Source organism: Manis javanica, chromosome 6 (genome assembly GCF_040802235.1).
Source record: "Manis javanica isolate MJ-LG chromosome 6, MJ_LKY, whole genome shotgun sequence".
Lineage (NCBI taxonomy): Eukaryota > Metazoa > Chordata > Mammalia > Pholidota > Manidae > Manis > Manis javanica.
The window spans coordinates 71,185,819-71,206,243 of record NC_133161.1 but is presented as its reverse complement, the minus strand read 5'-3'; the positions used below and the strand labels follow the sequence as shown (position 1 = coordinate 71,206,243).

Here is a 20,425-nt window from a genome sequence, read left to right as displayed (position 1 = left end):
ATTGAGAAATGTACAAACAATTAATAATTCCCATGTGAACATTTATAAGGCTGATACAGCTAAATAACATTCCAAAAATGTAAAAGAGAAAATCTTTCTCCCTCATACTCACAATTTTTGAGGATCTCTCACTTAAATATTGTCAGTTTGATAGGCTAAGATGGATCCAACTCAGTTTTCGTAAATAAAGTTGAACAAGGACCTGGCGTAACTTGTTACACATGTGAAAGACATGGACGTTTACCACAGGACGTTTTTGTATCGTGCAGCATCAACAAAACTGTTGCTTTTGGTGTGGGGAAAGGGCCACTCAGCAGAGCTAAAGGAGCCGTGGGACAGGATACACACGAGAGGTAGGTGTCCCGGAGCGTGGAGAACAGGGAGGACTCTCAAGAGTCGCCGTTGCCAAGGGCAGACAGGAGGAGGAGAAAGCTTGTTTTTGGCTTAGATGGCTGCCCAAGTAATCACAGCGCTTCGCGTCACCTGGACCTCCGCAGCGGCTGTGGCTCGGGTCGCCGGCCGGCAGGGGGAGCGCGCAGCCGAGCATCCAGCCCCTCCCGCGACGGCGACGCCGGCTGCCCCGCACTGACAGTGCCCTGGGCCCGCGGCAAGAGTGGCCGCGCGCCTCTGCTCCGCGGCGCTCTCGCACGTTTGTGAGCTGGCTCCCCGTCATAGTGGGGCCTCTCAGGCGAGGCGGGGGACAGCATTCAATTTTCCAGGAGGGACGCTGCTCCGGCAGCTGCGTGCGTGTAGAGAACGCGAAACTGTGCTGTGCTGGCTTGCGCATCGGGATCTCGCAGGGAGATAGGGGCTCTGGTTTAATTACGCTGGGGCGGCCGGGGCATCTGACTCTAACGAGCATCCTGTGGAGAGCTACAGGCGTAAGTCCTGGTCCGCAGCGGTTTCCACCACGCTAACAACCCGAGCCCGACTTCACCGATAGCAGTGCCCAGAGGTTCTTCCACCGAGCTTTGCTTCCCTTCCTGCCGGGTGAAGAGCAGGCTCTACGGGCACAGCGAAGGTGGCGCGGAGGACCCAGCTTGTCACTAGCCGCCTCACAGACTCTGACCCCTTTTGTCTTGGTGGTCCCCGAGCCATTCTTTTGCCCTGTGAGGCTCCCAAACCAGGCTTATCTCGGGAAGGTAGCGATTGAGCCGCTGCTTAAAGGGATCTCCTGAGACCTTTGGAGGATTTGGAGGCAGGTCAGCCTTTGCAAGTTACACGGGCGTACTGGGGAGAGAGTGTAAGGCAGAAGAGGTGGCTGCGCTTTGAGAAGACTCCTGGGGAGACTGTGACCTCCCTTTTCCCATCATGTAAATGTCAGGACACGTCAAAGTTAAGTTACCTCTATCCTAATAGAAGTCAGAGAAAGACAAATACTGTAGGATCACACTTATATATGGACTCTAAGAAAACAACAAAATGAGCTCATAGATACAACAGATTGGTGACAACAGATTGGTGGTTGTCAGAGGCTGGGAGTGGGGAGTGGGCAAAATGGGTAACGGGGTCAAAAAGTACAAACTCGGTATTTAACCAAAACACGGTATTTAATCATAAAAACAGGAAGTATTTGTAGAGTATGTGTATGTAATTGAAGAACCAGATACAGAGCTTTTAGAAAAGAGAAAACTGAAAAAGGATTTTACTTGTTTTACAAATACCAATATCTAAAATACAAACAAAATTGTAAAAACTGGTTTTACCATGATTGAATAAAGCATTCTAAAAATACCCCTTGAATTCATTCATATGTTTTGCTGAACTCACATCTGTATTTCAAGGTGATGTTTAAATGTCCTAACACAGTGATTGCAATGGGGTCAGGGTGGGGGGACTTGATAATATGGGTGAATGTTGAAACCACAATGTTGCTCATGTGAAACCTTAATAAGATTGTGTATCAATGATACCTTAATTAAAAAGAAATAAAAATAGAAATAAAATGTCCTAAGAAGGCTAGTTTAACAGTAAACCTCCTATGCATATTATCCATAGATTCATGTCCAAAGCTTACCTTTCGTTTGCAAGGGGCCCTTGTCTGTGGAGTAGGGTGCTTTCCCTGGCCTGGCTGCTGCCACTTGGTCAAGAGCCACAGCCCTCCTGCTGACTGTCAGGATGGTTGGCCAACCACTTTACCCAGCCTTTTTCTGTAGCCTGCAACTACAGTTGTTTTACTTTACGCACCTCCCAACCTCTCCCAATCACCACCAAATGCCAATCTGAAATTTAAAGTTAAATAATGAATGTGTTTAACTTTATAAAATTTATGAAAGTAGTGAGGCTCCCTTTTCTATAATTCTACAATGTGTAACCTTTTTAGGCTCTTTTGTGGATGGGTTTGCAGGACGTCATCTGACTAGAGTTAAGAACTTGGTGACTATATGTATAAACACATAATTTGCTGGTGTTCCAGAATGTATGCTTTGTTTTTTGTTTTTTAATTGAGATACAATTTATAAGTAACGTTAATTTCTGGTGCACAAAATAACGATTCAACATTTATATATACTGTGAAATGATCACCACAATAAGTCTAGTTAACATACATCATTATGCATAGCTACATTTTTTTTCCTGTGATGAGAACTTTTGTGTTCTACTCTTTGAGCAATTTTCAAATATACAATAGTATTATTAATTGTAGTTCACCATATTACACATTATATTCCTATGACTTATTTATGTTACAACTGGAGGTTTGTAATGTTTGACCCCTTTACCCATTTTGCTCACTCCCCACTCCCAGCCTCTGACAACCACCAATCTGTTGTATCTATGAGCTCATGTTGTTGTTTTTTAGAGTCCATATATAAGTGAGATCATGCAGTATTTGTCTTTCCCTTATTTTGCCTAGCATAATGCCTTCAAGGTCTATTCATGTTGTCACAAAATGTTTTTTATGGCTGGATAATATTCCCGTGTGTATTTGTATGTATGTATAGATGGATACCACATTTTTAAACTCCGTTTATGCTTTGATGGACACTTAGGTTGCTTCTACGTCTTGGCTATTGAAAATAATGATCCAAGGAACATGAGGGTATATATAACTTTTTGAGTATTTTTCACCTGGATAAATACGCAGAAGTAAGATTGATGGATCATATGGTAGTTCTATTTTTAATTTTTTCAGAACCTCTCTACTGTTTTCCATAATGGCTTCATCTATTTTCATTTCCATCAAGAGTACACAAGGTTCCGTTTTCTCTACATTGCAAACATTTGTTCTTTCTTGTCTTTTTGATAACAGTCATTCTAACAGGTGTGAGGTAATATTTCATTGTGCATTTGATTTGCATTTCCCTGATGGCTAGTGATGATGAACACCTTTTCATGTACCCACTGGCCATCTGGTATATCTTCTTTGGAAAAATATCTGTTGAGATCCTCTGCCCATGTTTTAATCAGATTGCTGTTTTGCTACTGAGTTGTATGAGTTTTTATATATTTTGGGTATTAACCCCATACCAGATATGATTTGCAAATATTTTCTCCCATTTCATAGGTTGCCTTTTCATTTTGTTGGTTTCCTTTGCTGTGCAGAAGTTTCATAGTTTGATGTGGTCCCGTATTTATTTTTTTTCATTGCCTTTGCTTTTGGTATCAAAACAACAAAAAAACAAGACTGATGTCAATGAACTTACCCCTATCTTTTCATCTAAAGAGCTTTATGGTCTTGGGCCTTACTTCAAGTCTTTAATCCATTTTGAGTTAGTTTTTATGTATGGTGTTAGGTAGTGGTCCAGTTTTATTGTTGTACATGTGGCTGTCCAGTTCTCCCAACACCATGTATTAGAGAGACTACCCTTTCCCCATTGTATATTCTTGGCTTCCCTGTTATAAATTAGTTGTATATGTTTGGGTTTATCTCTGAGCTCTCCATTCTGTTCCACTGATTTGTGTCTGTTTTTATGCCAATACCATACTGTTGGAAATACATATAACTTGCTGGTGTTCCAGAATTCTGTGTTTTTGGTTTTTTTTAATCAAGGCATTAAAAAATGCTGCTTAGTATACTTACCTTCTTTACTCAGCATAATGTAGAGGCTAAAAAACTATTATTTTTGTACGGCATAATACAGGTAGTTTACAGTGTTTTTTTTTCTTCCCTTTCTTTTAGGGAATTCAAATACTAAGTTTCTGATTTGTGATTTAAACTCCATATTAGAAAAAAGATTGCAATTATCTTTACCTAAAAATTATCTCAAAGATTATACATAACTTGAAAATGTTTCAAAAACATTTTGTCATGGTAAATCCTATAACAGTGTTTATCTGATCCATCTTGGAATAATTCTACTTATGTATCTTTCCTCACTTATACGATAAGGTAAATGTGAAATGATATCTTACCACTTATTTCAATGACTGATTATGATTAAGAAGGGAAACTCTTACTAACTTTATAGCATTTAGAAAAACTGCTTTTAAACTATGACGCAACATAAAATAACAAAGTAATGGATATGAACATCCATATATATATATTTTTTTAATTAATTTATTTTGTTGTCATTAATCTACAATTACATGAAGAATATTACGTTTACTAGGGTCCCCCGTTCACCAAATCCCCCCCACAAACCCCATTACAGTACTGTCCATCAGCATAGTAAGATGCTGTAGAATCACTACTTGTCTTCTCTGTGTTGCACAGCCCTCCCCATGCCCCCCCGCCCCGCTGACATTATACATGCTAATCGTAATGCCCCCTTTCTTTTTCCCCACCCTTATCCCTCCCTTCCCTCCCTTTCTCCCCAGTCCCTTTCCCTTTGGTAACTGTTAGTCCATTCTTAGGTTCTATGATTCTGCTGCTGTTTTGTTCCTTCAGTCTTTCTTTGTTCCTATAGTCTTTGGGTTTGAGGTGAGTCTCTTGTAAGCAGCATAGAGATGGGTCTTGCTTTTTTATCCATTCTATTATTGTGTCTTTTGATTGGTGCATTCAGTCCATTTACATTTAGGGTGATTATTAAAAGATATGTACTTATTGCCATTGCAGGCTTTAGATTCATGGTTGCCAAAGGTTCAAGGTTAGTTTTTTTAGTATCTTACTGTCTAACTTAACTTGCTCATTGGGCTATTTTAAACACTGTCTGGTCATTCTTTATTTTTCTCCCTTCTTATTCCTCCTCCTCCATTCTTTATATGTTGGTTTTTTTATTCTGTGCTCTTTTGTGCTTCCTTTGACTGCTTTTGTGGGTAGTTGGTTTTATTTTTTGCCTTTAGTTAGTATTTGGTTGGTCTGCTTTCTTTGCTGTGATTTTATTTTCTCTGGTGACATCTACTTAGTCTCAGCGGTACTCCCATCTAGAGCAGTCCCTCTAAAATACCCTGTAGAGGTGGTTGGTGGGAGGCAAATTCCCTCAACTTTTGCTTGTCTGGGAATTGTTTAATCCCTCATTCATATTTAAATGATAGTTGTGCTGGATACAGTATTCTTGGTTCAAGGCCCTTCTATTTCATTGCATTAAATATATCATGCCATTCTCTTCTGGCCTGTATTGTTTCTGTTGAGAAGTCTGATGGTAGCCTGATGGGTTTTCCTTTGTAGGTGACCTTTTTCCTCTCTCTAGCGGTCTTTAAAACTCTGTCCTTGTCCTTGATCTTTGCCGTTTTAATTATTATGTGTCTTGGTGTTGTCCTCCTTGGGTCCTTTCTGTTGGGATATCTGTACACTTCCATGGTCTGATCAATTATTTTCTCCCCCAGTTTGGGGAAGTTTTCAGCAATTATTTCTTCAAATACACTTTCTATCCCTGTCTCTCTCTCTTCTTCTTCTGGTACCCCTATAATGTGGATACTGTTCCTTTGGGATTGGTCACACAGTTCTCTTAATATTGTTTCATTCCTGGAGATCCTTTTATCTCTCTCTGCGTCAGCTTCTATGCATTCCTGTTCTCTGGTTTCTATTCCATCAATGGCCTCTTGCAACTTATCCTTTCTGCTTATAAATCCTTTCAGAGATTGTTTCATTTCTGTAATCTCCCTCCGGACGTCATCCCCTAGCTCTTGTATATTTCTCTGCAGCTCCATCTGCATGGTGGTTATGACCTTTATTTTTAATTCTTTTTCAGGAAGACTGGTTAGGTCTGTCTCCTTCTCAGGGTTTGCCTCTGTGATCTTGGTCTGTATCAATTTCTTCTGCCTTTTCATGGTGATAGATATATTTGTCGGGAGCTGGTGCATGTGTTGGGTAAGAGAAAGTCCCTTCTTGCCCTTTTGTGGCCTTCCTCTGGGAGAACAGCGGCCTCTAGCGGCTTGTGCTGGGCATCTGCGTGCGGACGGGGCTTCTGATCTTGCCCGCCCGCTATGGAGTTTAGCGTTCCAGTTGCTCTGGGCGTGGCCTGCCTCAGGCTGCTTCTCCAATATGGCGGAGCCACATCAGAGGGGGAATAGGCAGGAGGCTATTTATCGCGGTGAGAGGCCTCCGCGCTGCACTGCGGGTGTTCAGGTGCCCAGAGTTCCCTGTGATTCTCAGCTGCTGGGCTGTGTGCTCTGGGGCACTTCCATCCAGCTGGGGGGTCCCTGTCCCTTTAAGACTTACAAAAAGCACTTGCTTTTCTTTTTCCCGGGATGCCAGCTGTGGGTACCTGCTCACAGGTCTTACTGTCCTGTTTCCTTGGTTTCCAGCACCCCACGCACGCACTGTGTGTCTGCTCTCTGGTGCAGATGGCTGTGGCTGGGTGTTCAGCAGTCCTGGGCCCCCTCCCCTTCCCCGCCCCAACTCCTCTCCTCCCGCCGGGAGCTGGGGTGAGCAGCACTCGGGTCCCGCTGGGCCCGGGCTTGTATCTTACCCTCTTCGCGAGGCGCTGGTTTCTCATGGGTGTGGATGTAGTCTGGTTGTTATCCTGTGTCTTCTGGTCTCTCTTTTAGGGTTAGTTGTATTGTATTTTCAAAAATATATATGGTTTTGGGAGATTTCTGCTGCTCTACTCATGCCGCCATCTTGGTTCTCCCAAACATCCATATATTTTAAATAGATAACAAGCCAGAACTCAGATGAAATTATTTAAATTCTTTTTTATTTCTGAGTGAAATGGTTGAAATAAATTAAAACTCTAGAATGCCTTTTCTTCCTCTTAGTGGTTATGTGTATAAAACTAAATTCAAAGTTAATTGAAAGCAAAAAATCCAGAAAGGAAGAACAACACACATTTGACTTATGTAAAAATTGTTTATTCGTTTTTCTGTCTGCAGATGACATTTTTAGGTTCTTTCCCTCCCACTGTATTCAGTAAATACAAACAAAAAGTATTATCAGCATCTGTAAAATATAACTAGGAAGGCATGTTATTAAAACACCACATATAATATTCCAAAAGCCAGTATGTGATTTGCTGGTATGGTATTATACCTGCATTATCTACTCATATAACTGAGTTGATGGAATAATGACATGATTCTGTTGTAATTTGGTATGCCTTGGGGGAGGCTTGTTTTAAAACAATTGCTTTGGATATATATACTTTTTAACTGTACAGTTTTATTCTGTTTTTCTGTTAATGTTGGAAAACTATTACGTTTTTTCCTGTTGAACTGTAGTAGAGTTTACTCCCTAGACAAGTTGGGGAAGTTGTACCAGTAAAGCACTGCAAATGAGTAAGTGTGGACAGTGGGCTCATCCTTGGACTGCCCTCAAGGCCCATCATCTGGTCAAAGGAAATAAACATTTTACAGACTGCTCTACCAGAAGATCAAGCCAATTTTAAGTAACACCCAAGTATGTTACCATATGTTGTTTCAGTCCTGTGCCATCACTGATTGTATTAATATAATTAGTTGAGCTTAATTATTTCATATAAACTAATTTATAAGGTTGCTTTGCATTTTTGTCAGCACAGATTTATATTTTCCCATTTAGAAAAGTTGTCTGCATTTCTGAGCATATACTCTGTTAATCTTCTTTGACTATGCACTACTGGAATTTGGGTACTGAGTTATATTTCTATTATATGTATGTATATGTGTGTGTGTGTGTATATATATATATATATATCTTTCTTTCTTTGTTACAAAATTTTTTGATCCAGCTTCAACAGTTTTCAACTCATGGCCAATTTGTGTCTTCTTCTGTGTCCCTACCCACTTGCTCTACTTGTGTTTTTTTTTTTTCCTTAAGTTTAGCTGACATACAATATTCTCTTAGTTTCAGGTGTACAACATAGTGATTCAACAATTACATACATCATCAAATGTTCATCATGGGGAGTGTAGTTGCCACCTGTCACCAAACAAAGTTATTACAATATATTTATTGGCTGTACTCTCTATGCTGGACTTTTTATTTTGCCTATTCCCCACATCCAATTAGCAATCATCATTTTCTCTGTATTTGTGAGTCTGTTTCTGGTTTGGTTTTCTTTTTTTGCCCTTTGGGTTTGTTTGTTTTTCAGGTTATCTATAGAAGTGAAATCATACAGTGTTTGTCTTTCTCCAACTTATCAAATCTTTATATATTTCTGGTAAATTTTCAAGACTTGTATAGCAAGTTGTGATTCTTAAATGTACTTTTAAAATTTATGTACCGTAAAATTCCCTTTTGTGATGTAGGTTTTGTGAGATTTGTCAATCACAATCAGGGTAAGAGCAGTTCTTTTATCCTGCCCCCCCAAATTTCTTCATGCTGCCCCTTTATGTTCCTATATCCCCTCACTGTCATCCCCTGTCTTTGATAACCACTATTTGCTTTGTAACCGTATAGCTTTTGCCTTTTCCAGAATGTCATCTAAATGCAATGCTATGATATAACCCTTTCGAAGTCTGGCTTCTTTCAGTTAACTAATGTATTTGTAATTCATCCATATAGTTCATCAATAGTTTGCTCCTTTTGTGCTGAGTAGCACTCCATTGTATGAATGGCCCTGAGTGTTTATTCATTCAATTATTCAACCTGTTGAAGGATATTTGGGTTGTTTCCAGTTTGGGGCAATTATGAATAGTTACATTTCATTATTAATTATGAAAAAATGGAAAATATATCCTATAAACATTTTTGTACATAAGTTACATTTCATTATTAATTATGAAAAAATGGAAAACATATTCTATAAACATTTTCATACAGATTTTTATGTGAACACAAGCTTTTGTTTCTTGGATAAATACCTAGAAATGGATGATTATAGTCCTATAATAGGTGTATATTTAACTTAGAAACTACCAAACTGCTTTTCAAACTGTTGTGCTATTTTGTATTCCTATCACATCTAGTTGTTCTAAATTCCCTGACTCTTTTGCTTTCCTTTTTGTTGTGTACACTTAAAAGGCATTTTAAACACTTCTTATCTCTCATGATACACATTTTAAAAATATCCATAAATGAGGATGTGGCGAAATGGGAACCCTCCTACACTGTTGCTGGGAATGTAAATTGCAGCCATTGTGGAAAGCAATATGGAGGTTCCTCAAAAAACTGAAAACAGAAATACCATGTGACCCAGTAATTCCACTTATAGGAATTTACCCAAAGGAAACAAAATCTGATTAAAAAAGATATATGCACCCCTATGTTTATTGCTGCATTTGCAATAGTCAAGATATAGAAGCAACCAAAATGTCCATAAACAGATGAATGGATAAAGAAGATGTGGAATACATACACAATGGAATATTATTCAGCCATAAAAAAAAAAGAAATCCTGCCATTTGTGACAACATGGGTGGACCCAGAGGGTATTATGCTAAGTGAAATAAACCTGACAGAAAAAGACAAATACCATATAATTTCACTTATTTCTGGAATCCAAGAACAAAACAAAACAAAACAAAATGAATAAAATAGCAGCAGACTCGTAGACACTGTTAAGTGACTGGTGGTTACCATGGGGGAAGGGTGGGGGATTAAGGGACACAAAAATTCTCAATCATAATATAAAGTTGTTCATCAGGATGGTAGGACACCATGGAGACTATAGCCAATGATTCTGTAACATCTTTCTATGTTGACAGATAGTAACTGCTCTAGTTGTGGTGAGGATTTAATAATGTGGGTAACTGGTGAACCACTGTGTTGTATACTTCAAACCAATATATGATTGTTTATCAACTACACTTCAATTAAAAAATCCATAAATGAATGTGCTGCCACTGTTTTTTCTAGTGATATTTTAATTTTTCTTTTAATATTTAATTTTTGCCCATATGAAATACTGAATTCACCATATGCAGAATGGTACCAAGCTATTTCTTTTCCATACTGATGTCCACTTGCCTAACAAGATGCTTTGTGGTTGCTCTACCTTTGGCATTCTTTATTCTTTGGCTTGCTTCTCTTCTTGGGAGGCTTCCAATCTGTTCCTGGAGTTTCAGCTGACATCTCCTGCAGTGCCTTCTAAGCTGCAGGCCTGGCACATCTCCAAGCGCATATCCCTTAGGCACCAGGAACTCAACACATTTCTTCAAATGTTCTTCCTTCATTCTTTATCTAAGGCAGCTTATGATACTATTTTCCCAGTTGCCCAGGACAGAAAGAGGGGAATAATTTATGACTATATCCAAAAGCTCACTGAGTTTTTCAAAATATTAATCCATTTCAATTTCTTCCCATTGTTTAATACCTTCTTGCTCAGACCCCTTTGAGCCCTTCTATACATTGGCCCAGGGTGACCTTTTCACATAAATCTGAGCTAGTCGAGTCCTAAAGCCTCCAATGACTCCTCATTAGCAGGGAACAACATCCTTCAAGATTTGGTCCTTTTTTTTTTAAACCTCTCCTGCTACTTCTACTTTACCTGACTGTCTAAATACAGAAGCCAGACTGCCAGATTTTGAATTCTGAATCCATCACTTACTTGTTTTTGACCTCAGACAAGTAACATAACCTCTCCATACACAATTATATTCAAAGTTTTAAAATATAATAAGATGAAAAAATTCTCAGCACTGTTAGCAAGTTTGGTGCCTAAGCTTTCTGAATGGTAGAAAACAAGTATTTTGCTTTGTTTTTATTACAACCATACATCATGTATGTCATTACTTATACTCTGGAGCCAGACTGCCTTCATATGAATCTCAGCTCCACCCCTTGTTTTGGTTGGCAAGTGACTTAACTGTTTCTTCATCTGTAAAATGGGAATAATAAATAGTATTTGCCTCATGTGATTGTTATAAAGATTAAATAAATTAATATATCTAAAAGTGCTTCAAACAATGCCAGGAATATAGGAAGCACCACTTTAAGTATTAGCTATTACTATTATGAGTAGGAATCATACACAAGTCAAAGTTTATTTAACTAATAGGAAAGTAAGTTCCTAATTTCCCACCCACACTTGGTGCCTTTCCAGGAATTGTGAACAACCAACACTTCATTCTTTCATAGAAATTAGCACAATATATTGGAATTACTTTTCTCACTTATACCCCAAAATGTCTGAAAGATATTTCTTTGCCTCAAGCCCTCTGGTCTCTAAGAACCCCCAGGGCTTAACCCTCTTTTGCTTTAGGGCCTTTTCAGTCTGCCCACCCCTGTCCTCCAAATAGCCTTAAGGCTGACTTTATGAATAGAAACTTTAAATAAGAATCATATCATAGATGGATTTTTTTGTTGAGAAAGTATTTTTTGCATGCACTCACATCAACTTAAATTTGGTTAGTTTTCTACACAATACAGCAAAAAATTAATTCCCTTTTCATTTTACTGAAATTATTTTTATTGGAAGTGTTTTCTCTATATAAATTATAAACAAGGAATTGATTCATCAGTTTTTGCACACATCAAATTCTTCCAATTACTGTTTTTGCCAATGAGTTTCTCAGGATCAAATTAAAATGTAATTTTATTGAAGCAATTCTCCTATTTAATTTGGTCAAGAACTATGGACAGTTTTACTTTGTTAAATATTTCTACCAAGACTAATTTTGCGGGGGTCAATTTTGGCAACTTTTAATCTTACAAGATTTGTTAAGTTTTTCTAATACATTTATCATTTGCAGTGTTAGCTGTTCTGGTTTTATTTCTCATTAAAAGCTAGTTCAATTTCTCCACTATTGTTTACTTCTAGCTTATGGTCTGACAGATAATAATCAATTTTCTTTCCTCAGTACTGTATTTGAAAATTCACTTTTTAATTTTATATATTTTTAAGCCTTTAATAGCTATCTATTCTAATAGTCTCCTCTTCCTTTCTCTAGAGGACTGCCATACTGTGTTAACCCCAAGAGGATACATTTTATGGAGCAGGGAGTTGTCTAATGTAGTCTATCATTGCTTCCTCACCTTCCTCTGTGAAAATTTCATTAACATTGGCTATAAAAGCAGTTCTAAAACTTAGCTATACTTCAGAATCACATGGGATACTTAAGAACAGAAATGCTTGGGTCCCACCCTAAAATTATTGAGTCGTAAAATATTAAAATTCCCCATGTGATTGCAGGGTTAGGAAATACGGGGTTGGAGCACAGGATGAGCATGGGCAAAATGGTTAGAAATTAATCTGGATAGGCAGGTTAGAGTAGTAGGGGCTTTACAGTCAATACTAAGAAACTGGAATTTAATTCTGCAGGTAGTGAGGAATGAGGAACCATGAAAGGTTTTCAGAAGGTAATGAAATAATCAGATCTACGAGAAAGGTAAACTTGGCACCACTGTGGCAGAGGTGTGCGGGGCATGGAGCTTGAGTCAGAGGAGGCCAGAGAGTAAGCTACAGTGAGCCCAGGAGCAGATGGCAAGGACTTGAAGTAGGGTGGTTGCAGTGCAACCAGGGAGGAAGGGAATGATAAAGAACTCACAAAACACTGGACGGGACTCGATAAATGGAATGTGTAAGGTGGTAAAAGTGGGAGAAGTTGAAGAAGATCCATCTAGGATTTCTAGGCTAAGCAAATGGATGATATCTTTAACCCGAGAATACAAAAGGAAGAACAGAATGAAGTAGAGAAAACAAATTCTGTTTCTAGCTCTGATGAAACAGAAGTTCCTTGTGTAGGCCATTTAAATGGAGTTAGAATAGCAGAAAATTAGAAATTAAGATCTAGAGTTCAGAAGAGAAGTTGCTGAAGTTTTAGGTTTGGGAGTCAACAGGGTATTTGGTAACAGTTGAGGCCACTGGAATGGATAACACTGAACAGGACGTTGTTTATGTAGAATCAAAAGTGCTTGATCAGGCTTTGTCAGTGAATTTACTTAGCCATATAATCTTAATTTTGATAAGGCTTACAGCACCTTTAAAAATAAGCAAAATTAATGGGAAGAGTAAAATGATGCTGTAGAAAAATTATCTGCAATCCATAGGATAACTTTAAATGTGACTATTGTATCTATTAGAACATAATCAATGTCCTACCTTGAAAGACTAGTTTCTAAGATTATGAAATGGCAGATTAATCAAGTTAGCTCCTCCATCTATGATACCAGTACTTCTCTAAATGAAACAAGCAGGTATTTTGTGATCTACTTCCTATAATGTAAAGAAAATATAAATAAATCATTAAGCCAACTCATAAAGAACACGTACTTAATAAATGCAACTAATATCCAGATACTGTCCCATAATCTGTGTGTCTGTGTATGAGTGTGCTGTGTCCCAGGCAGTTTTATGTAATTTACTTAACTTTAGTAATTAAAATTCATTTTTGGGTCTAAATTATTTCAACAGAAAATGAACCAAAACTTAAGAAAAGATTCCCAGGTCTTGCTACTTCCAGAGAATGAATGAATTTTCTAGACTGAGTCCCTGAATTCTTAATTTAAAGAGGTACCCAAGTAATTATGATGCAGCAGGTTCAAGCACTATACTTTTGAGAAATATCAGCTTATGCCAAATATACATTTTAAGTAAGACTTCTAAAAACATGTTGGAAAATGTTCATAGATTTAAAAAAAATGTTTTAAACAGTGTTATATGGTTTAAGTAGAAAACAATTTTCTTTATTTAAATCATGTTACTTTCAGTATATTTTGAAATGACACAGTAATACTAAAGCTATAGCTGAATTTCATCACATTCCACTTCAAATTCTTTACCATTTACCAAAAATAACTTTTATAAAGGTTATTATTTTATCTAATGTTATACAGACTATCAATCTTCTACACCTTTTGTGTGTTTTTCTAAAAAATTAGAATAGCTTATGAGAATATAATATAAAACTAGTTGGTATATTACACACCAAACATAAGTACAGATTCTGTACAATATAGAAGTATACATATATATTACAAGAGACTAAATGCCTTGTTAAAAGTAATAGTTGAATAAATCTTTCATGGAAAAAATCTGCATCACAAAATGTGGTCGCTTAAGTATCAGCTGTTCTCCTCTCATGAATTTCTTTCAGTGGGGATTAACTGTCCATTTAGTTTCATTAATAGTTTTACCACAAGGCCAGCCTACAAAGTAAAATATATGTTGACATTAATATGAAACAAGTAAAAATGTGTAAACATGTAAAAATAAGAAACATAAAAATATCATACATGGCATTGGGCTGTTCTTTATCAGTTTGATAAGGAATTTCCTAATGAGGGGGCAGCTTATCAAGGATAGAGGGAGACTTATTTAGGCTTTTGAAAGGATTTAAGAAGAGACCTACTGGATGTAACTTGTGGCTCAGAGTGGATACTAGTCAAGATGAGGGAAGGACTTGATAGAGGATACCCTGATAGACAAGATAGGAAATACTGACCAGAATTAAAGGAAATGGCAGAAAAAAAGTTCCATTGTTATAACACTAAAATAAATTATTCAGATACATTTCTGCCTTTACTTAGGAAAGGCCTACCCTTTTTCCCTAGTCTAAAAGTCGGTTTTCCTTGAATAAAAATGGAATGTCACTTTTAGAAAAAGAAATTCTTACTAATACAGTAGTAGTTCATTATTAGAAGCCCAAAATAATTGGTAAGTACTTACCTGTTTTGTGTGTACTATAAAACTCATTTTGTTTTCCATACTGTGGATCTGAAAACATGTACCAGCATCTCCCAACTGCCACATAAAACAACCATATTTAAGACTTATAAGCAAAGCCTGCAACATAATTAGAAATTGTTACATTGAAATACATATTAAAAACAACACCTATCTTCTCTTACTTTCTACAATTATGTAGCCAAAGCTAAACATAACGGTTTTGAATGTTAGAATAAAACCTATTCAAAACGTCCACACAACGTCACACAGCCTGCAGGACAGAGCCACATAAATGGCAGGCTCTCAAGAGACAGCCTTGAGCAATGATATTCTTGGTATCACACTGACAAAAAATTTCAAAGATGCCCATTTTATTTAGCTGTAAGAAAGAAGGAAATACTGCTATTTCCCTTCAATATGGACAGACCTCGAGGTCATTATAAGTGAAATAAGTCAGAGAAAGACAAATACTATAGGTAACATTATATGTGAAATTCAAAAAAAGCTGAACTCAGAAAATAAGAGTAGAATGATGGTTACCAGGGGCTGGGGAATGGGTAAATAAAGAGGTGTTGGGTAAAGAATACAAACTTTTAGTTTTAAGATGAATAAGTTCTGGGGATCTAATGTACAGCATGGTGGTTATAGTTAGCAATACTGTATTACATACTTGAAAACTGCTAAGAGAGATCTTAAATGTTCTTACCACACACACAAAAATAACTACGTGACATGATAGAGATGTTAGCTAATGTTATCATTTTGCAGTATATGTCTATCAAATCAACAAGTTACACACCTAAAACTTATATAGTGTTATATGTCAATTATATCTGAAAAAAGCTGGGAAAAAAGATGCCCATTCTATCAGTGACCTTCAAGAAAATTAAACGTTGAAGTTTTTACTCTGTGTGTTAAAAACAATCTCTCATTTTATTCAGTGCCTTTTGAATATTCACATACTACTTTCAAATCTGAAATTTATGTAATGGATTAACATGTTGACAGGCAATTTCAACTCACTGAAAATAAATACAGTGATATATTATTGGAAAAATAAGCATAATTTTAAAAATTAATAACATACCCTTCATAAATTCAAAAGAACTATTTAAAACTGGTATTAGAGCGACCTATTCTACCACATCTCTAACATAATGATATACTTAAGTAGGTATTCAATATATTCTTTTGATTATTTTAAAATAATTCTCTCCAAGTCACTTGTATTTTCTTGCCCTAAAAATATATTCTTTTTATACATATATATGAAGAAAGTTTGTGCATCTTTTAAAATATGTATGTTTAGAAACATTAGCTTTCTATGACTTAGCAGTTCTTAACATTTTGATTATAAATAACAAACTAAGGCTATGTCAAAAAGATGATGGTTAAGGGCATTTTCAAAGTGAGGTTCTATAAATGAAATACAGTATAATTAATTTACATGAGTGTATATTATTTACAAGAAGCTACTAACTTATTGTTTAAAACTAGCTACCCATTTTTTAAAATACAACTTTATAGATAAAATATGCTAAAATAGCTATTTACCAACATGCACACTCAAACATTGAGTCAAGATCCCATAACACCTTAAAATGTCTTTCTTTTGGATCACTTGAAATTTGTTTTAATCAGGAGACAGAAAAATTGTCCATTAATATGGCCTCAAAACAGTTTAATATATAGAAAAAATACATGAGTTGGTACTCCTCAATTATATGGGTATCAAATTACCAAAAAAAAGTACTGAGGCCATTAAGTTAACAATAATGGTTCTGTTGTTAAAAAACAATGTGCAAGGAGGAAGGAATTTTTGAGAAACCCACAATAAGGAAAACAAATGAACTAAAGAATCAGAGAGTCCACCTGGTAGTTCTGAGAGATCAGTCTAGTCTAGAAGAAAAAAGTAGCTTCATGAGGAGGTAAAATCTTCATGAGGAGGTCATGGTGTTTAATGAGGGAAGTCAAAAAGCACAACAGAAACAGCAGAGCAGAAAAGGGAAAACCACAGAAGTTAGAAGCGCTACATAAATGACCAGCAGATGGAGAAACAGTGGTGTTAACAAGTGACCATGAAGAATGGCACCACGTGGATATTTCCGTTTATTTCAGGGCATTATGATCAAAATAATTAGACATCAGCAAAGTCATCTATTGCCTGGGTTTGTGCAGTGCTACTATTATGGCTCAAGACAGATCAACAAGCACAGTTCAGTTATGAAGACAACAATGCATTCACTGTAGGAAAACACTGAACCGCAACAGTGCATTGCTCTGTCCAGCAGAGTCTACATTTTAAATAAGTAGAACAGACAAGTGTCCAACAAGCATATGAACTGGCCAAGCTACACTTTTTGATGGCCAATTTACATTATTTCAAAGAGAACAGGATATAGAAAGCAGAAGTAATTGATGTATTTTTTACAAAGTTGTATTCTATGGCTTTTCCTGAGAATTAACCTCTGAAGCTACTGTATCCAATGGAGTTTTAAATGTAATTGAAGGTATTTTTGCAGATGAAGATGTTTACTCCATTTAAGAAAGCTTGTCAAATTCACTCCTACCAGATATCAGTGAATTTAAGACAACTGAGGAAAAGTTCCCATCTTTGATGTTAGAAAATATAATCATCTTAGAGCTTTCCTATGTGCTATAAATTTGTCAGTGGCTTACAGAGATAATGGTAATGGTTAGATGGACAGAAAACACTGTTACCTTCTGGTTCAGTCACCTTCTTGTATACCCAAGGACAGCATTTCTATTTATAATTCTAGTAATTGAACATCTTATCCTGAAAAAGCAGACTATTAACTACTAATATTGTTATCTGTCTGCTACTGCTATCTCACTTATTCGATTCCTGGACCAGAATATTATTCATAATATGAAATGTTTTAAGATATTGCTGAAACATCATTTGGATACTGTATTAAACTTATTGTTGCATAAGCGTGGAACGCTACCAAAAGTCAAACATAAATCACAGCTTAGAGAAAAGGTGTAGTGTCGTCACACCCATAGCATCACCATCCAGTTTACTGAAGGACAGGGAGATGTTGGTATAAAATGCACTGAAACAGCAGAGGAAAAACTTCTTGAAATGGTGAGGGGAATTTCTCCTTCATTTCCTTTATCAAACTTAGTACAAGTGAAATAGAAAAGTAGTCAGCCTAAGAAGCAGCAGTCTATTTTGTGTAAGTGAGAAAATATAGACAGAACATAAGAAAATGACTCAAAAGCAAGTTCTTCATCAGAGACTTCAAAAAATCAAGGTCCAGGTTCCACCTACTTAAGCCAATCCCTCTTTAGCCCTATGTACCTGCATATTCTCTATCTCCATTCACAGGCATACCTAAATGCATGGTAAAATAGCTGGTACCTGAGTCACCATGAAATGACTAAACTCTTTCAGAAGGACTTACAAAAATGAAGCTAAAAGGTACTAGGTTTATGATGAAAGTTTCCAGTCTAAAATTTAGCCTTTTTAAATGCATAAGCTTAGTAATACTTTGACTTGGAAAATGGTCTATTCTTAGACAAATTTGAATGAACAAAATAAATTTTATTTATATTGGCTTATTATTATAAACTAGAAAGTTGTTCATTCTGTTAAATGTGTAAAATATACTAAAAATAATTGCTAACCCTGTAATTTATATTATAGTAACTTTGTTAAAGGGAAACAATTCAGAAACAAGACTTATTGAAAAGCTCTAAAGTATCAAATGGGTAATTACAATCCCTTCCACACTTCATCGTGCCTGTCCCACAAAAGGTTCTTATAACTAATTCTCATTTCCAAAGTGAAGCCCTTATGTCACACATTCTATCTTTTTTTATCTGTTTTTAAAAATTTAAACCCTACTGATTTTTTAAATAGGTAATATAATCACAGTTAAAAAAAAGTTTTCTTTAAGCTGCAAAATGGTACATAGTGAAAAGTCTCTCTCCTCCTCTTGTTCCCAGTTACCTGACTTGCTTCTCTAAAGACTTTAAGAGACTTTTTATGCATACACAAGCAATATGTACTTATGTAAATACAGCCTTCATTTCCTCCATTTTTACATGAATGGTAATCTAGTACATGTGGTTCCACATTATGCTTTTTCACTAAGTATATCTTGGAGATTATTTTTCACAAAAAATTCTTCATTCTTTTGTAAGGCTGTATAATATTTCAATGTAGAAATGTACTATATAATACAATTATATAATTATATTAGGAATATAATTAACCACCTACTGATAATCATTTAATTTTCATCCCTCATCCTTTGTTATTATAAATGAAATTGAAATGAATAGCCCTAAATATATGCCATTTCTAGATTTTTCATGTAGGCAGGTACTGTTAACTTAGATATTATATAATACAATTGGTAAAAAACATCTGAAAATCTATCTACCTTGGTTTCCATGTTAAGGAGATGAAGTCCTTTTATATTCACTCCTACATACACAGGGATGACTTTATGATTGCTGGGGCTTGCCTTGGTAAATATCTGTCCTGTGAAAAAAGCTGCTCCATATGTAGGAATTTCCCAACAATTCTGTAAGAACATGCGCTGAAGGTGATGCATTTCTTTACTGATACCCTCACTTGTACTAAGATTCTAAAAAAAAGGTAAAAAGAGATATAAAAAGAGAATGTACCTTTTATAATCAAAGTAGGTCAATTAAGCAGTTTCTAAAATCAAAGATGCCCGCAAAGAAGAATAAAATTGTGTGACATTATCCTAAGAGCAATTTTCTTTTGGAATCTTAATATTAAGAAAAAAGAAAAATATCACAGGCTAAAAATATTATTTGCCCATTCTATTGGATTTTAAGTGCCTCATGGACAGTGACCATGTGTAATTTAATGTTTTTTTTTTTTTTTTATCTATAGTCCTTACCACAGTATCCAGTATATGGAAGGTATTCAGTAAAAGGTTACATGTTATTAAATATATTTTGCTACTTTCAGTTTCAGACATGTGAAATAAAGATCCAATTTTAATTTCAGGACTATAAATTTAGTGTAACTATGTTTAAATATATTGAAAAATTTAAAACAATTTAATTTACAAAATTTTGACTAGGCTAAAAAATATCTTCTTATTTCTATTAAACAAACAGCTTACCTTGTATTCATGAAGTATTCGATTTGTCCAATGAGGTGCCTTACTTTTCAATTTGGTAATAGGTACAATGGATTTTAGATTTTCTTCACTGCAAGCAAATATGCCAACATCGTTTAAATAAATCATCTTTTATAACTCAAGTACTATAATCATTTAGATATAAATTGCTCTAAGTAACATGATTTTTGAGCTGAAAAAATCTGTTATAAAAAATCAGAGAACTCTGAAAATTTTACACAAAAGTCAAAATCCTAACATTCTCAATTAGAGAAATGTTTCTTCTTTAAATTAAAAGCATAACATACTTTTGAAAATTGAAATCCACAATAAACAAACTTCAGATGAGCTAAAAATTCAGTGTTTTCTCTTGAAGACTGAACATGCAACCAGTTTTTGTGGTGGGATTCTTAAATGCATCTACCTTAGAACATTTTTCTCCTACAT

At 36.0% G+C, this 20,425-nt stretch overlaps 2 protein-coding genes across 11 annotated transcripts in view; both read right to left on the bottom strand.

Moving 5' to 3' along the window:
• LRRD1 (leucine rich repeats and death domain containing 1) overlaps positions 1 to 575 on the bottom strand; it is a 61,557-nt gene extending 60,982 nt beyond the window's left edge. Inside the window, exon 1 of the mRNA XM_073239888.1 lies at positions 113 to 575. The gene's annotated coding sequence lies outside the window, so the exon portion shown is untranslated. The remainder of the gene's footprint in view (positions 1 to 112) is intronic.
• A 6,575-nt stretch (positions 576 to 7,150) lies between these two features.
• Positions 7,151 to 20,425, bottom strand: part of KRIT1 (KRIT1 ankyrin repeat containing) — a 36,144-nt gene continuing 22,869 nt past the window's right edge. For 6 of the 10 annotated variants that reach the window (XM_037019881.2, XM_017644933.3, XM_017644934.3 and 3 more), the window contains 4 exons: positions 19,982 to 20,069; positions 19,265 to 19,471; positions 14,853 to 14,969; positions 13,841 to 14,332 (listed from right to left, as the gene is read on the bottom strand). In XM_037019881.2, the coding sequence (XP_036875776.1) occupies positions 14,264 to 14,332; positions 14,853 to 14,969; positions 19,265 to 19,471; positions 19,982 to 20,069 (481 nt within the window). In that variant the 3' untranslated portion in view covers positions 13,841 to 14,263. Of the gene's footprint in view, positions 10,445 to 13,840; positions 14,333 to 14,852; positions 14,970 to 19,264; positions 19,472 to 19,981; positions 20,070 to 20,425 lie in introns of those variants that run through there. The other 4 variants (XM_073238845.1, XM_073238844.1, XM_017644935.3 and 1 more) reach the window with 4 other exon arrangements.